The following is an 18,581-nucleotide window of genomic DNA, read 5'->3' on the forward strand; positions in this document are numbered from 1 at the left end:
TAGTCCCTACAGTCTAGGATACTGTACACAAGTAGTTTAACATGCATTTTATTGTATTTATTCTTTATTACGCCTTCTCAACAGTTTGAAATACCATTTGTTTATCAGTGAATATGTCCTTTCCATTTTGGTAAAACTTATTGCCCCTTTATTTCTCCCTAGATGACATCTCTGTTTACTTTCTTGTTTGTGCAGTGTTGTCATCAGTGATTTTGGCATAACTCTAGAAATCAGATTAGTTACTTAACTTAACTCCCTCATTTGTGGCTCATGGTATCCTAGCTCAGGCATTTAATTGTAGTGGGATGAGTTAAAAAGAACTGAACTATTGTTATGAATTGTCCATCTCCCAGAGCAATGCAGTCAAATTTCAGAGAGACTAGGTAGTTTTAACAATTTATTGAAAATTACAACAGGATCTAAATATGTGATCCCAGGCTAGAATTACAGCAAGTAAATCAAATCTCTTTACTTGCTGGGTGGTCCTCTGTCTAGAATCTGTCACCACTCCACCACACAGAGAAGCTGTTCACACACATATATACTCTAGGCTAGCAGTAGTCAATAGGTGAACTGCAGGCCAAATCTAGACCACCAGACTCTTTTGAACAGACCCTGAAATCTTTTTATTTACTTATTATCATCATTATTGTTGTTTTTTTATTATTTTCTCTTGAGTCTGGACCTGGACCTTGAGAAAGAAGTTTGGACCTTAACAAAAAATAATTGCTATCTCTGCTCTAGGCTGTGCATGTACCGAGACATGCTCAACCATGGCTCCCCTTACTACTGGAAAACGTGAAACATACTAACATAACATTCCAAACAAGAAGCATAAATGTGCCTCACCAGGGAACACAGGAGCGTCTAAGGGTGCAGTCTGTATGGGGGCTCTCCAGTCCCCTAACACTATAGAAACTTTGATTCTGAAATTATTTGATTTTGCAAGTTTAATTTTCACCCTTACAGTTACTTATAGGGTTTTTTGTAATATGTTCATTTTCTTCTTTAAAAAAACAGTTTTAAAATAAAGGCTCTTCAAAATATATGAACCACTTATATAAGTCAGATCTTCTGTATTACTAGAATAGTTTTTCTTTTGTTTGTTTTAATGGTTTATAATTTGTTCTGCATGAATTGCTCTCTGAATTGAAATGCATATGCTCCTGTGTTTCAGGTTGGAGAATTTGTTTACCTGGTAGAGGGAACATGTGGCATACCTTTGCCTTCAGGCTTGCTTCCGATGGATAGTCCAAATGTTCTGCGCATTAGCAGTACTTTAAAAGGTAGAGTAAATGAAAGGAGGAAAAATTTATTTGGGAAAACATCATCCTTTCTAATGCGTTGAGCTCTCTGGCACTTAGGGTAAGGAAAATAAATATAGTATGAAAGATAAGCCATTTTACAATGGAACAAGCCTTAGAAAGACATTGCAAAACAAACATGATCTAAAATTATTCCCTTAGTCATATAGTATAGATTGGTTTTGTTTTGTTTTGTTTTGTTTTTTGCTGCTCAGACATTTTTCAAATTAGAGGTGGCTTGCAAACCTCCTAACCTGGTATGTCTCTGCAAGTAAACTTGAGTAAATTTTCAGCTTGGCCATATCAATATTTTTCTATACCTATGTAGACGTCCGGCGTTGGGGCTCGACCCTCTCAGGTGCAGCTGGGCACCAGGGTGCCTCGCTACTGACGGCAGATAGGTCAGGGTCCAGGCCCTTCAGCAAGGGTTGCACACACAAATAGTCTATAAGCCCAGGCCCTGCGTCAGGGTGGAGCAATAAGCAGTTCAGAGCTCAGACCCTTCAGCAGGGGTTGAGCGAACAAATAGTCCCTATAAGCCCAGGCCCTGGGTCAGGGTGGGGCAATAAGCAGTTCAGAGCTCAGACCCTTCAGCAGGGGCTGAGCAAACAAATAGTCTATGAGCCCAATAGAAAGGCCTCCTGAGGCCAGCGAGAGAGGGAGTCTGCCACCCTTGGAAGGGTGGCAGGGGGACCGCAGGCCCTCCCACTCCACTGCATTCCAGCCTGGGGCCCTAGCAGCGGCCAAGACTCGCTGCTGTCTGTGGGGATCCTGACCACAACACACTGACATGGGTTCAGGCTCTCCGGGAGCCAAACCAGGGTCAGCTACCCTGGGCCACTTCCAACCTCCCCCGTCCCTGGGTACCTGTGTCTTGCCGGCATCTTCTGGTGGGTCCCAGACCATGGGTTCCTCAGGATACCAGGCACGGGGAAGCTCAGGCAGCTTCTCAGGATACCGGGCATGGGGAGCTCGGCCACCCGTGTCTGTTCTCTTCGGCAGCCGGCCTCCAAGTGAGCGCCGGGGCTGGGCTTTTATACTTGCTGTCCCACCCCTTGACTTCCGGGGGGTGAGGATGGGCGGCGGTGGCTCCGCCCACGTTGGCTGTTGCAATGGCTCGGCCCTCTCAGGTGTAGCTGGGAGCCAGGGCGCCTCGCTACACGCTACTTTCCAAGATGTCTCAATCTTGTAGTACTGCAGCAGTAGTTTGACACTACTTGAACCAGTACAAGCATCTCTTGCTTGTCTTAGAACTTTCCTAGATATGAAATATTGGCACTTTGTATACACATTGATGATGTCCTGATGTGTAATCTGCAACCTGTATTTCTTGGAGAACGATGAACTACTGTAGAGCCAAAATGTCTCCGCATGTCTCAGAAATATCTCAGTCAAAGAAATATGTAACGCTCCTGCTGTGAGTTCCTTATGGCTTCTCTACATGGTGTATTGTTGTGTATCAACTGTAGTGCAAATTCTAGTGTGCACCAATAGGTCTCTCACTAACTGGCCTGTGAGGACCCTGTTGGTGTGCACTAAAAGTTTCCTAGGGCATGTTAACATAGTCAAACAATACTATGTCAGCTAGCACTAGGGAACTTCAGTGAGCACCAGTAGGGTCTTCATGGACAGTTAGTTTAATGACATGCTGGTGTACACTGGAATTTACACTCCAGCTGTTGCGCACTTATGCACCGTCTAAACAAGTCCTTACCTACATTTATACAGCATTACTTCCTTGATATTTCATTACACCCTTAATTTAGCTTCTGGATCTAGCTTCTGGAGAGCAATCCTGCAACTTTGTTCAATTAGTATTATCCAAATCCACCTCCTTCAGGAGTTGTTTCTGATTGTAATGGGCTGGGAATCTATGATGGCAATAGTCAGAGAAGGAAAGGTATTTACTTAGAATCTGTAATTCTTTAAGTAATTGTCTCTATAGCTCTTCGTTCACTGAATATAGGTCCACACAGCAAATTATCTGAAGCGATGACAGTTATTTGGGAATTGACCTTTCTTTCATGGGTTGTGATTCAGACACACTCTTGCATGGCCATTTAATGAGGTCTGAACAGCTCTGTCAGTACGGGACTATTTCTCATGTGGATAATGTGCCTCCAAGAGACTATGGGAGACAGGACACCTTTAAATGCAATACAATCAAAGATAAATATAGCATTTATTACATCAGTTTAGGAAAGATGAAATTAACCATCTGTATTTAACCATCTCTAAACCATTGCTTTGGGCCTATCTCTCTTTAAAATACATAGTTATTTAAACCTATTCAATTTTTTGTGAGGAAAAATCAGCAGTTTGGGCTGTAAACTCCTGAGATATTGCCCTCTAATTATAGTGAGGAGTATATTTCTGTGCTGCTTTTGGAAGTGTGTTAATCATCACCACTCCTTGTTCTACAACACATACAGCCGTAGGTAATTCAAGACCTCTTCACACTCTATGAACTTGATGGCTTACAGGAGCTATGCAGAGACCTTCTTTCCTCTGGGCAAGTTATCTAAAGAATTTGCTCTTCCACTCACTATCTCTAAATAAATGCCAGTCATATTCGCTACCATAATATATAAAAATTGAAACCAATGGTGAAAAATAAGGGGAAAGTCATGTCAGACGTTACAGTATCAATGACTGTGTTCCTATTAGGTACTTTTTAAAATATTTGTAAAAGCAGCAAAGAATCCTGTGGCACCTTATAGACTAACGGACGTTTTGGAGCATGAGCTTTCATGGGTGAATACCCACTTCTTCAGATGCATGTGGTGGAAATATCCAGGGGCAGGTAGATATATGCTAGCAAGCAAGCTAGAGATAACGAGGTCAGTTCAATCAGGGAGGATGAGGCCCTGTTCTAGTAGTTGAGGTGTGAAAACCAAGAGTGGAGAAACTGGTTCTGTAGTTGGCAAGCCATTCACAGTCTTTGTTCAATCCTGAGCTGATGGTGTCAAATTTGCAGATGAACTGAAGCTCAGCAGTTTCTCTTTGAAGTCTGGTCCTGAAGTTTTTTTGCTGCAGGATGGCCACCTTAAGGTCTGCTATAGTGTGGCCAGGGAGGTTGAAGTGCTCTCCTACAGGTTTTTGTATATTGCCATTCCTAATGTCTGATTTGTGTCCATTTATCCTTTTCCGTAGAGACTGTCCAGTTTGGCCGATGTACATAGCAGAGGGGCATTGCTGGCATATGATGGCGTATATTACATTGGTGGATGTGCAGGTGAATGAACCAGTGATGGTGTGGCTGATCTGGTTAGGTCCTGTGATGGTGTCGCTGGTGTAGATATGTGGGCAGAGTTGGCATCGAGGTTTGTTGCATGGATTGGTTCCTGAGCTAGAGTTATTATGGTGCAGTGTGCAGTTACTGGTGAGAATATGTTTCAGGTTGGCAGGTTGTCTGTGGGCAAGGACTGGCCTGCCACCCAAGGCCTGTGAAAGTGTCGGATCATTGTCCAGGATGGGTTATAGATCCTTGATGATGCGTTGGAGGGGTTTTAGCTGGGGGCTGTATGTGATGGCCAGTGGAGTCCTGTTGGTTTCTTTCTTGGGTTTGTCTTGCAGTAGGAGGCTTCTGAGTACACGTCTGGCTCTGTTGATCTGTTTCCTTATTTCCTCGTGCGGGTATTGTAGTTTTGAGAATGCTTGGTGGAGATTTTGTAGGTGTTGGTCTCTGTCTGAGGGGTTAGAGCAGATGCGGTTGTACCTCAGTGCTTGGCTGTAGACAATGGATCGTGTGATGTGTCCGGGATGGAAGCTGGAGGCATGAAGGTAGGCATAGCGGTCGGTAGGTTTTCGATATAGGGTGGTGTTAATGTGACCATCACTTATTTGCACCGTGGTGTCAAGAAAGTGGACCTCCCGTGTAGATTGGTCCAGGCTGAGGTTGATGGTGGAGTGGAAGCTGTTGAAATCATGGTGGAATTTTTCCAGAGTCTCCTTCCCATGGGTCCAGATGATGAAGATGTCATCAATGTAGCGTAGGTAGAGAAGGGGCGTGAGTGGACGAGATCTGAGGAAGCGTTGTTCCAGGTCGGCCATAAGATTTAAAAGATTTAGCACTTTGTAGCCCCTCAAACTGACCCATCTGTAGCCAGGGAGTGCTGAGTTTCAGAATGATGATGTCATTATGATAGCAGTAAAGTACAACATTTATAGGGAGCTCTAGGCTTTTACTGGTATTTTCTGCCCAGCGCCAGTTCCTGCCATGTTAATAACTTGTGAGTTATTCAATTCAGAATGATGCATTTGAAGAGTTTATGCCTCAGCCATTTTAAAGCACATCAGGTTGAAACTTGAAGTACAGATTCACAGGTGGCATGCAAATGCTAAAACACTTTAAGCTGAGCACTCTAATGAGTGACTCTGTGATATGCATTTCTGTGAGACTACAAGACTTTCCTCCATTCTTCTTCCCAGCAGCTCAATTCCTCCTGCTGCTTGTCTTTCATTCCTTTCAATAAGATTATTGATCGTGCGTTAACCCAGACAGCAGGGCATTTCAATAAGTGTTCCATCAGGAGCTGTTCCTGCCTCTGCTGTTCATTGTGGTGATGAAACTTAGGTGAAGCCAGAACAGCAGTGAAGAGGCACATGTCAACCATAAAACCCACTCTTCTATGAGGCCTCGAGCCAACCAGCACAGCCCATGAGTGGCCTTGTGTATAAAACCTGGAATGGGATACCAGAGATCTGGGTTCCATTCCCAGCTCTAGCCTAGAGTTCCTCTGTGACCTTGGACAAGTTATTTAATCTTGTTGTGTCTCACTTCCTCTGTCAAATGAGGATAAAACTCCCTTTCTGGTTGTCTTACCTAGTTAGATTGTAAACCCTTTGGGGTAAGGGGATTGTCCCTTACAGTGTGTTTGTACTGTGCTACCACAGAAAGGCCCCAATTTTAGCTGGGGGCTTTGGGTGCCAGGATAATATAAATAAATGTATTGCTGTACTCTCCAAAATGTCTTCCCACTATAGATATGTTCCACAGGAGTAGAGAGGGAGGGGTGTGTGTGTGTGTCTGTGAGATAGAGAGAGAGAGAGAGAGAGAGAGAGATCTCAGTAACTAACAGACAGCTGTGGAATTCACCTTCAGAAGATACTGAAACCACCACAAATTTTACTCCCTTCATATCATAATCTTATCACTTTGACCTAACCTTCCCATCAGAACAACACTTATGAATAAATGGGAGGAGAGTGATCGGAACAATACTGATTGGGAAGGAGAGGTAGAAATATATATATATTCACTGTGGTTTACTTTATAATTTGTAAGGACCTCTGACACCCCAGTGACAAGGGAAGTATGAAAGCTTCAGTAATTGCTGATAATTATGCCTCCCATAAATGTAATTAGCTGAACAGAAAATTAGTTAAAATATACCATTTTGTTGATTATGAATAGGACCTTTCCATTTGGATTTCAGTCTGTGTTTTCAGTCCTTCTTCTGATTGTAAGTTATAATTAGTCTAAAACTCAAAATATTATAGCAAAGCTTACGTTGTTAAATTCAGTACCTTCCGAGTTCAATGTGATATTTTTGCTTGTGTTCTGGGCTACTGAATAAAAAAGGCATACAGTTGTAATAGCAGCTGACAAATGGCTTTGTTTATTGCAGGTCACAGTGTGGTGCAGCCAGTTCTGTGTTTGAAATGCGGTCTCACTGATATTCTTGAAGAAAAGCTGAAGATCCCATTGATTAATGAAGCTAGGGAGAAGGCTCTGGCCATTGCGGCACAGCAGCAGATGTCAGCTCTCGAACACAAGCGAAGAAAGGTCACAGGAACACTGGAGAGCAGCAGTGTTCGAGTTGCAATTGCAGCCTTAGGGTTGTCCAGAATTGAGGTAAAAAATACAGTAAATCTAGCAGAATATTACATAGCTTCTCTTTATTTGTGAGATTGGGTTTGTTAAATTTCAGAAAGTATCATTAAATACATAAAGAAGTTATGTCTCTCTCTCTCTCTCTCTGTCTCTCTCTGTCTCTCTCACACACACACACACCCACACCCACACACACACACACACACACACACACACACACACACACACACACACACACACACTATTTTGTTTGTTCTCTAAGGCATCGCAGTATTTTGAATGTTTTTGAAAAAAACAAAAAACCAAACTCCTCAAAAACAAGTGACATCAGTTCATTTAGTCTGTGCTGTGTGAGTCTTCTCTGAAAACGTGACTGTAAAAGTTTCCATATTCCATGTAATAGATCTAATTATTAGTATTTGTATCCTCTTTTCTTTGCTCCATTACCATGAGCTACTGTTTAACCATAAGCATATTCAAAAAGGGTTGATAAGAAACAAGGAACATATGCTAAGCAGGTAGTACAGATATGCTGTCAAGAGACTCTGTGACCTCCTTGCACCCTAAATGTTATTAAATTGCATTTATCCATTAATAACTTAGACATGCCCAGTGTTTTTCTCATAGTTGTGTACTGATATCTTAGCAAGAACATCATAGCATTTTTGAAAAAGTAAAATCTTATAAGCAGTGAAGTGTCATTTAGCTCTTCTAGCTTTATTGTGGTAGACTCAAGGAGTTCAATCCTACTTACCTTAACATTGAGAAAGTTAAGGCCTGGTCTACACTGGGCGGGGTGGGTGTGGGAATCGATCTAAGATACGCAACTTCAGCTATGAGAATAGTGTAGATGAAGTCGACGTATCTTAGATCGACTTAGATTGACTGACTTTGCGTCCTCGCGGCGCGGGATCTATGGCCGTTGCTCCCCCATCGACTCTGCTTCTGCCTCTCAACCTGGAGGAGTTCTGGAGTCGATGGGGAGCGCGTTTGGGGATCGATGTATCACGTCTAGACAAGACACGATACATCGATCCCCAATAGATGGATCACTACCCGCCAATCCGGCAGGTAGTGTAGACATACCCTGTGGGATGACTTGATTACAGTCTGTAAGTACCTACACAGGGAACGAATATTGATAATGGGCTCTTCACTTTAACAGAAAAAGGTATAACAGGATCCAATAGTGGAAAGCTGAAAGTAGACAAATTAATACTGGAACTAAGGCATATATTTGTAACAGTGAGAGCGATTAACCGTTGGAACAATTTAACAAGGGCTGTGGTGGATTCTCAATCACTGACAATGTGCAAATCAAGACTGGATGCTTTTCTAAAAGATTTGCTCTAAGAATTATTTTGGGGAAGCTCCGTGGCCTGTGTTATGTAGGAGGTTAGACTAGATGATCACAATGGTCCCTTCTGGTCTTGGAATCTATCAATCTATTATTTAGAGACATTTCATCAGGAATTTGATTATTTCTATTGCAGTAGTGTTACTAAACTTGTAAAGACGGCTAGAGAATATGTTATGTTAATTTTTTTTAAAGTGAAATTTTAGTTTGTGAATAAATCCAGAATATCTGCAATATCACTGAACATACAAGTATATTTCCATTATGAAAATAAAATGTAACTGTATATCAATCATGATCCAGGCCCTGGGCTGCATATTTTAGCTCCCTCAGGATCTTGGAGCCATCTAACCATTAGGTAGATCCCTGGGCAGCTCTTTGTTATGCCAGCCTTGTAGCCATACCCAATGCTCTGTGGTAGAGGATAGTACAGAGGTTGCTAAAGCAGCCTTCTGCCGCTAGAGGATTCCCCTATACAAGGGAAATCCTCTATTTAGCAGTTAAATTGGCTGTAACATTCCTTTGTGCTGCCAGAACTGTGCAAAGCAGTCTTAATGAGGCTGAAGGGCCTGCCTTTTACGTAATATCTAATTCAATAGGTTAAACATTGGTTCAGGAATTGTAGTCTGCTCCCCTGTGTTTGAGAGCATTAAGGTACAGTATACATTAGTGGAAATAGTCTTATGAACAATAACTGTGGTTACTGAAAGAAAAAGAAGTGAGAAGAATACCATATAGTAGTAAAGAAAATGAAACTGTTATGCTGTTGTGTGTGTGTGAATGTATGGATTGTGGTGAGTGGGGTACAAAGACAACTCCTACTCATAGGTCCCCAAAGATATTGTCCAGTCTCTGTGTCTCTCACTTTATGAAGTTTTCTTTTAAACACTAATATTGAAAATTAATATATATATATATAAAATAACAGTAATCTACACTTTATACATCCATTTACATCGTGTTCTTCACCATGGGGTGAAATCCTAATGCTGTAGAACTCTGATTTATGTTGGGGAGCATGATATACATCCGTGGTATCTAGCCATAAGTTTCTTCCTCTAGGATGCTAGCTAATAAGTTTCTGGGGTGACATTTTTTGAGTGTTTCATACATAATGATTCTGTATCTTTTACTGTACAAAGAATCTGCTGTACTGGAGCATTAGCTCTGGATTTAAACAGGCCTGGGAATAGTGGGAGTAAGTATAGTGTCTTGTACCAGTAGTCATGCTAAAACCTAATGAGAGTCCTAATATGATTTGAAGCTTAGGGTGGTTAATGAGAGTCAAGATTAGGTATGAATATTTAATGGTGAGGTGTCAAAATATTTGAAATGTCATATTTGAAAATCAATAATAAAAAAGCATGAAGTGAATATAATCTGCAGAGAGAGCCCTTTTCCTTGCATTGGAAATGTTCTTTTGTCAAATTTTACTTCAAGAGAAATATCACGGAGCTTAGCTTTGATTGATGCAGAAGAGATTTATTTAATAGATTAAAACCAATATATTTATGCATTTGGTAAACCAATGTAAAGTTTAATCTCCGAAAAGCGATCATACTAAAGTCTGTCTAAATTCACATATATTGGTCACATAAAAACAGTCCGTAGTGTAGAAATTATGGAAGAGTTTATTGAAGAAGCTTGTGAGTAGTTATGTTTTACAATTTAGTCTGAAGCTCAAGGGCTACATTCTGGTTTGATGTCAGAAATGCCTAAAAAATCTGTAGTTTAGCAAATTTATATCGATTTTTGATGTCCTTTAGAAAGATTTTTGTAGATTAGTGCATAAGTAAAGAAGCTTTTGCTGCAGATCCAATTACACATACGAACAGAAGGAAAGGTGCTATCTACATTATTATTGCTTGCCATCCCTACTTTGATACCTCTAAAACCAAAATGATGTAGTTCTTTATTCTTAGTAATGCTTGTTTGCCTTTTATTTTGTAATTCTGTTAAGGAGCAGAGTTGTAACTGAAGAACTTGTCCTTGGGAGTCAAAGAAAAAATGCAGGTTCATTTCTGTATGTGACCGTAGCCCTTATGCATAGATGGCTGAATGTCCCCTCTATTTTTGGACCACTTTGCTAAAAATTCTCCTGGTAATTATTTCTTCTTGTCATACAAAGGCAATTTATGCAAGTCCCTGGAAATTGTGTTTGTGAGATGAATAATGCATCTGTAGCGCTCTCCAGTGAAACTGTGATTATTTACTTATTCCATTGTGCTCCTGCCCAAAGGCTCTAAATCAGGACTGGCACAACATTGTGTCAGGCAGTGTACAAACAATGTATTGGAAGAGACAGTCCCTAATCCTTGAGAGCTTGGGATCTAACGAACACAGAAACAAAAAATGGGTGGGAGGAAAGGGATATAACATACAGATAAATGATCGAGGTGATGACCATTATGTGAATGTGTTTTTATTAATGGCGAGTGAGGGGGAAATGGTGGTGGGGGGTGTTATATAAACAAAGATAATAGGAGAAAAGGAAAGGGAAGGTGAACACTGAAGAGAGAGGAAAGAATAGAGTGGAGCAGGGCAGGTTGGGAAGGCTGCCAGAGAAGCGATTGCGATGAGTGGAGGAAGTGGGGGGAAGGAGGATCAGAAAATCAACAAACAGTACAAAATGTCCAGAATCCATAATATAAAATGTACTCTGCTGTCACCACTGGTTCTGGGAGCTGTGTAGGTCTGGAAATGCCGGTGGGCCCCAACATGGTCCCTTCCCTGTCTGGATCTTCATTGCTACCCTCTGTCCCCAGTGACTGTCTCAACCTTAAGAAGCACCTGCCTGTCCGCCTCCTACCCCATATAACTGTGTGGAAAGGGTTCTTGGGACCCAATGCCTGATTAAATCCTAGTTGAGTGAAGTAATGTTGGGGATCCAGCTGAGGCTCTCCCATCCTCCAGCTTCTGTTGTGCTGGAGTCTCTGCTCCTGGGGGCTTTCAGCTCTTTCTCTTGGAGATGCTGGGTTATTGTGACCTGGTGCCTTGGGATGGTGCGGGTGAGCATTTACACTCTGCTGGAGTTCTGATCTAGGGGAGATGAACAAGGGGTTCTATCTTGGTCTTTATCCAGCCTCACCACTGCTCTGCTACCCTGACCCAGAACATTGTGGGAGTCCTCTGTTACAGATGCTTGGCTCTGACCATGGCTCTTCTCTCACCAACTCGCCCCCAATCATGTGACTCTAAGAGGGAAGTACCTAGGATTTGGTGCATTTTAAACAGTACGTTTTAAACAACAATAACAGAAAACATCTTGGGTCAAATTCTGGTCTCAGTTGCATTTTTTAGAAATGAGATCATAATTAGGCCCATAATCTTTTTTTGTCTCACTGCTCAGTGTTTTACTTCTATCAAAGTGAAAGGGTGGTGTGTGTGTGTGTGTGTGTGTGTGTGTGTGTGTGTGTGTGTGTGTGTGTGTGTACATACACCACACGCACACACACAGTCTTTTATAGAAAAGGATCCTAGAATTTTTCATAGTTAATTGCAGGCTATACACAAAATCACAAATAAACTATATAGATTTTAATACATCATTCAGGCAGCATCTGTTGATATACATGTAAGCAGAGTCAGGATGAGCTCTACCCTGACATCTGGTAGAAAGAATTTCAAAGAGTGTATTTGCATAGGCACGCCTACCCCATCCCATGCTGCCGAGCTGTGGGACTGCTTTGTGACAGAAATGACTCAACCTCAGTTGAGTGGTACTTGCTAGACAAGGGACATGGGTTCCAAAACCCAGTGAATTGAGAGAGGCTGGGGACAGGTATCTGTGCCTGGTGGTGCAGTCTCCTTGTGGAGCCAGAAGCACCAGTTCCACCCCCTTCTCTCTCCACTGTGGAATGTCAGAGTTGATTTTTTTATTCCCTCAAGAATCTAAATACAGGTTACTGAGCTGAACTCACCTTGGGCTAATGGTGCACAAGCACTGGGGCTCCCCTACTAAGAGCTGAGATCACTAAGAGTTGAAATCACTAAAGAGCTGAAATTACTGAGCTGAGAGCACTGAGTACTGTGCTAACTAGTGGGGGAGCCTGAAGCTACACTGTGGAACAGAGCAGCTGGCGGAGTGGAGCAGTTGTGGGGACGGCTGGAGCGGATCACGGGACAGCTGGTGGCAGCAGAGCGGAGTAGCTGTGGGACGGGTGGAGCGGCCCACAGAGCGAGCGGAGTTGAGCAGTTTGCAGAGAGAACTGGAGCAGCTCATGGAGCAGAGCAGCTGGTGGAGCGGAGCAGTTTCTGAGGACGGCTGGAGGAGCAGAGTGGAGCGGCTGGTAAAGCGGAGCAGTTCGTGGAGAAGGCGGAAGCAGAACCCATGGAGAGGCAGGGCAGTTGGCCCCGGACCACATAAGGTGCCCCTTTCTACCCAGGCTGGGGGGAGGGACCTCTACAGATAAACTCTTGAACTCTGGGGTGGCATTGACCAGAGACTTTTGGGTTGTTGGACTTTGGGGTGATTGGACTTAAAACCCTAAGGGGAAAAAGGACAGTGCCAAACGTACTTGGAGGTGGGTTTTTGTTTATGGTTTGTGTTATAACCCTGTTTGTGGTGTTTCTCCAATGGGATGCCGCACTGATTCCTTCCTTTATTAAAAAGATTTTGCTACACTCAGACTCCGTGCTTGCGAGAGGGAAAGTATTGCCTCCTAGAGGCACCCAGGGGGGTGTGGTATGTGAGTGTCCCAGGTCACTGGGTGGGGGCTCGAGCCGGTTATGCATTGTGTTACTGGAACGGAACCCCTGGATACTGAACCCGGCCCTTGTTGCTGCCAACTCAGAGGGGCAGAAGGGTTACATACAGTCAAAGAGGATACAATGTCCTCATTTCGGAGAATCTTTGAGCACAAAAAAAATTAGAGTGGTTAGAAGTCATAGGCTGGAAGGAAAAAAACAGAGTTAAAATGAGATTTGAAAATCATCATTGAGACAGTTAGTTCCAGGGAAGTTCCCACACTGCCTCAGTCACCTGTAGCAGAAGAGTCTACAATGCACAGAAAAGGGGGATGGGATACTTGGGGAGCAAACAGGATGGGCTGCAAAACAGAAAAATTCAGAATGACAAGGGTGGCTAATCGCCAGAGAATATTAATAAATTAATGAAGTTTGATGCTTGTAACAAAGCCTATTTTTCTATCTGCTCATACTGCAGACTCACCCTGGAAACTGAAAGTCAATTATGTTCTTCACCAGTAATAAAAATTTCACATTTTCACATTTTTCACATTTTGGAACATCATTAACAGTTACGTTGATGCATGTGCCAGAATAAAATGTGCCTCGCTCTGTTACAGTTGTATTGGCTGTCCAGTGATAACTGGAGTAAAAATTAGTAAACATTTGTGTTTATTGCTAAATAAGCAGATAAAATTTAGAATACATACAAAGGGAACAGATCTGTTGAATAACAAGGTACATTTTGTCACCCTTTCAGTGTTAACCACTCCTTTGTCGTCCTCCTCCCCGCCCCTAAAAGTTTCAGGTTTCCTAGTGTCTCCTCTCTTGGGCAGAGATTTGCATCAATCTGTCTCTCGAGACTGCAGGCTTAGGCTTGCAGTCCCTCTGTGCTTCACTGTGATTTCCCCAACAGGTCTGACTGGGTCCAACATCTGTGACTAACCTTTCTCCAGGGGCTACACCTAGTTACCAATACATCATTGCAAAGGCCCTAGCAAAATATATTTATACTTAAGATGAAACATTACAGAGTAAACATATAAAAAAAAGTTCCTTTGTGTATCCTAAAAGCTTATCAGAGATCACCCATCGGTCTTATGGGGCCCAAGTAAGTCAAGGTCTTTCCAACCCTGCCACAAGGATTGGGATCCCTTGGCCCCTTGGGCAGAAAATCCTATCTGTTTGCTGAATCAAAAGAAGGCCTTGAGTTTGTTTAAACTCAGCCTTTTATATTAAAAGTGTCTTCTTTGTCCCTTGGTCTCTGATACCTATTTGGAGTTGTTTACAGTTTCAGCAACTATCCTTAATCCGCCCCCACAGTTTTTAGTTCCTGGAGGAGTTGTGGTAAACTTCTCCCTCCTGGAGTTGCATATAGTCCTTGGCTAACAATGGTACATAAACCATTTACAAACTTAATATAATATGTTCACCCAAAGATATTGCAGGGTCTTGCAACATCTGTCACACCTTTTATGTAGGTTTTTTTTTCCTGAATACGACTGTACTTTAAATCAAGAAGTATTAGCCTTTTAAAAAAAAAAAAGATTATATTGATCTAGTTATGACAGTCAAAATGTTTACCACCTTTAATGAAGTTTGACCATTTCATATCTCATGTCAGAGCCATGACAGCTATATTTTTCTCATATTTTAAAAATAGAGGAGAAATGTGAGCATGGACCCCCAAAATACTTAAATGCTTATGAAAATCATGATAATTTCTTCAAGATCCGCACAATTTATTTCTATATGTTCAGTGTTTCCACTGAAAAATTTGCTACCAAATAATTATATTATTACTAAATTTACTTGGGTTTCTCGAATTATATTGAACTTCTGACTGCAGCAAAATGTTGGACTATCATCTGATACCAAAAGCGTCCAAGCTATGGCTGCCAATTTGTTATCCAAATACCTCATAGGTTTGGATACAGAATAAACAGATGAATTTATTTGTTCAGTTCTGTGACTCCTATCATAAACAATAAAGATGAGAAATCTTATTCCAAGCTGTCTCACTGATTTAAAAATAATACCACTTCTGCCCTGGGACAGGCTAGTTGGAATAGATTATTGCTACTATCAGATGAATGATTTGTTTCAACTGTTGAATTTTAATAAAAGGATCAAATTTAAATTCAAATTCTCTTTTATGAATTCCGTCTACAGAGTCCCACTGTTGGGAAGCATGTGTCTTGGCGCAATGGGACATTATTTAAAAGCAGTAGCAACTGGGGATACACACGTGTCCTTCACACACAGCTGAATATCTGAAGCAGTAGAAAAGACAGGCTGGATGCCTCTTGCCACATGTGGCTTAGCAGTGGTTTCCGTATACCATAAACTTGTGTAATTTAGAGAATGGCAAGAGAGGGATGGTGATGAACAAATTTTTAAGCTTAGGTACATAACAAGGACTAGTTTTGAAGTATGTTTACTTTCTGACATTGGTATTTGCTGAACTAGTTTCTAACTGCTGACCATGGCAGTACGGTAGAGATACCGTAATATTTGATAGGGCATGCTACTTTTGAGTAATTGAATGTATTAAACCATTAAAGTAATACTGTGATGCTACTATAGTCTGTCAAGTTTAGTTTTTTGGTATGATGGTTGTATGCATACATTTAATTCAAGCTAGTTACTCATTAATATTGTGTTGATCAGAAATCCAGAAATGCCTTTTACCAAAAGGAAGAATGTTTTTGTCCTGAAAATTCCTTGCACTCCCTCTGGTTTATAAACCTCAGTGAAGTATCTTGAAAATATCACTTTATCTCAGTTTTAATTGATTACTTATAAAGCAGTATACAAACTCCTCCTCTCTCCACAAGAAATGTTTGTCACTTTATTGGACTTTCCTTGTTCTTTGTATTGTTCAGCAATTCTGAAGACTTCGTGAAAAAATTCCAGAAGTTTCTAGTTTGGAGTAGCAATTGAAAAAACATGTTATTGTTCTAGTATATTTTCTTTTTCCTTTCTTACCTTCCTTGAAAAGCTTTGAAGAGTTACAATTTGTTTCTGAGCAGCATGAGAACCCTTTCAGGAACATATAAGGAGGCTTCTGGATCACAAAATTTGTTCACATCCATAAGAGGAAGAATTTTTAGATTCATTTTATCTATTTGATTCACTGTTTTGCAACTTAGAATTAATTGTTTGGGGAACCCATCTGTAGTAATATTCGCAAAAGTAAATAATCAGCTATTTTACATGTTTAATTATGCACCCTTATTTTGTTTGTCTGAGTCTCTAAAAACAGAATGTATTTACTTTTGAAGTTTTTATTATGGCTGCACTTATTATTCAAACTTACATATTGTTCCTTTATTTGCAGAGAGATGCTCTGTATAGGCCTACTCAATATCCCGAAAAGTTAAAATCTGTGGACTACAGTATAGAAGTGAGCATGCCAGAATATTTTGAAATCCCTGAAAAACTTTCTATTCCTGTGTCAGCAACAAGCAGAGTTAATTCTAAAGCCTTTTCAGAGGAAGACCATCAGGCTGTGAAAGCAACAGGTAATAAGCAACTTATTATTTGAACTGCAACTGATAACTTGGCATCCTTAAATTGTCTTCCTCTCCCAGTTCTTTCCCACTATATCCACAAAGGGTACATCTACACAGCATTTTGGAGTGAATGGCAGCAAACCTCTCAGCCCAGATGTTCCTCAATGACCCATCTTATTTTAATAGTTTTTTTGGATGGGTGGTGGTTCATAAGTTCAGAACAAACATTTTCAAAGCAAAATTTACATATTTCCTTATAGCGTGGAATACAGACATTTCAAGTGAGATTAGTGCATATGCAGCAACTTACAAGTATTTCAGGAAGTCTAAACACTAAATACTTTCTTATAAGACTAATATTATTTTGAACAAAACTAACATACAGGTGAACAGGTTTGGTTCCAGCTACAAGTTTGTTAGTTCTTAGTTAATGCCTGCAGCCTGGGCAAGAGCTGGCATCTGGCCTGCCAGCCTCACACTCTTTGCCTTATTGCTTTCTAACTCTTATGTTTTCCATTGAGATTTTAAATATTTTCCCCTTTGCTCAGCATCTTTTGAATTTCAGACTCCCTCTATTAATGTTTTACAACTTGGAAAATGTGTTACTTACTTTTATAAAACATATTGAGCAGTTGGTATAGAAATTGTATTTTTCAGTTTGCTGTAATTTGCATGTCATGATATCTGGGCACAGGTATAGTCGTGTGTAATAGTAACTTGAAACCAGTGCTGTCGTAGCTTTTTGATTCAAGTTTCAGTACATTTCTTGTCATCAGCTCATGCTAGTGAAAGGCAGTTGGAAGCCCTCGAAGGATTAAGTTCACATTGTCCTGGAATCTTAAAACTCTGTCTGTCCTGTGAGAAGTGAATATTGTCCACCGACCGTTGATCGATTGAGAACTGCTGACCTAATTAGTCATTAAGATATTACCTGTGTGCAGCATAGCTCTGACAATTAAATTTCCCCTTTTCCTTTCTTTTCTTAAGAAAACAAAAAGAATAAAATCAAAACTGCCCATTCACATTAATATTTACAATATGGTCCCAAGTAGCCTTTGAATTTCACTCTTCACTGAGATGTAGTAAGTTTTGCAAGTATAGTTCACTCACTGATGAAGTGGAAAGGATGTGAAAGGAGTGAGTGTCATTGTTGCTGCTATCATTTTTCTCCAAGGCTGTGTTAACTGGATTTCTAACAAACAAAAAAACAAACAAACAAAAAAAAACAAAAAACCCAGCAGATGAGGATAGCAGGAACAGGTTAAAAAAAAAACGTGTAAGTTAATTTTTAATCTCCTGTATGACTGTGTTCTGCGTATTTCAATGAGACTTTTATATCCTCCGCTACCCAGATTTATCCCAGCAGTAATTCCTGGACCAGACAGACCAGGCTGTATATTGTGAGGTTACAAAAGAGGAGGGTCCTTGCAAGGCTCTGCTAAAATCTAGGGGCCTGATCTGGTGAACAGACCCTTGAAAATCATTGAGACTGTATGCATGAGTAATATTGGTGAATGTTGGTTTTTTTACAGGAAAGACCCTTAGGCATGATGAACACCTAGTCACGTGATAAATATGCTGATAGCTTTTTTCTTCCATTTTTATTTTTACACCAAACCTAGTGAAGGGCCTTAGCACTCAGTAAAGACTGTTTACGTGCAAAGTTTGAAGACTTATTTGCTCAGCCTTTCAAATTATTGATCAGCAAAGAAAGTCTTCAGATGTTGTATTAGGAAAATAGTAATTGCCATTCTGGAGCAGCCCAGTGGTCCACCAAATCCAGTGTCCTGTCTCTGACAGTGTCCATTACCAGATGATCCACAAGAAGGTGCAAGAAACTCCAGAGTGGTTAATTCAAGAGCAACCTTCCTACAGGGAAAGTT

The 18,581-nt window shown here is 41.0% G+C and overlaps 1 protein-coding gene across 1 annotated transcript in view; it reads left to right on the forward strand.

The window, feature by feature from the left end:
- The window catches only part of CFAP47 (cilia and flagella associated protein 47), a 680,893-nt gene that overhangs the window by 306,652 nt on the left and 355,660 nt on the right, over positions 1-18,581 (forward strand). Inside the window, exons 43-45 of the mRNA XM_050936444.1 lie at positions 1,178-1,286; positions 6,935-7,161; positions 16,524-16,707. Of these exons, the coding sequence (XP_050792401.1) occupies positions 1,178-1,286; positions 6,935-7,161; positions 16,524-16,707 (520 nt within the window). The remainder of the gene's footprint in view (positions 1-1,177; positions 1,287-6,934; positions 7,162-16,523; positions 16,708-18,581) is intronic.

The sequence above is a fragment of the Gopherus flavomarginatus genome, chromosome 1 (assembly GCF_025201925.1).
Source record: "Gopherus flavomarginatus isolate rGopFla2 chromosome 1, rGopFla2.mat.asm, whole genome shotgun sequence".
NCBI classification, from domain to species: domain Eukaryota; kingdom Metazoa; phylum Chordata; order Testudines; family Testudinidae; genus Gopherus; species Gopherus flavomarginatus.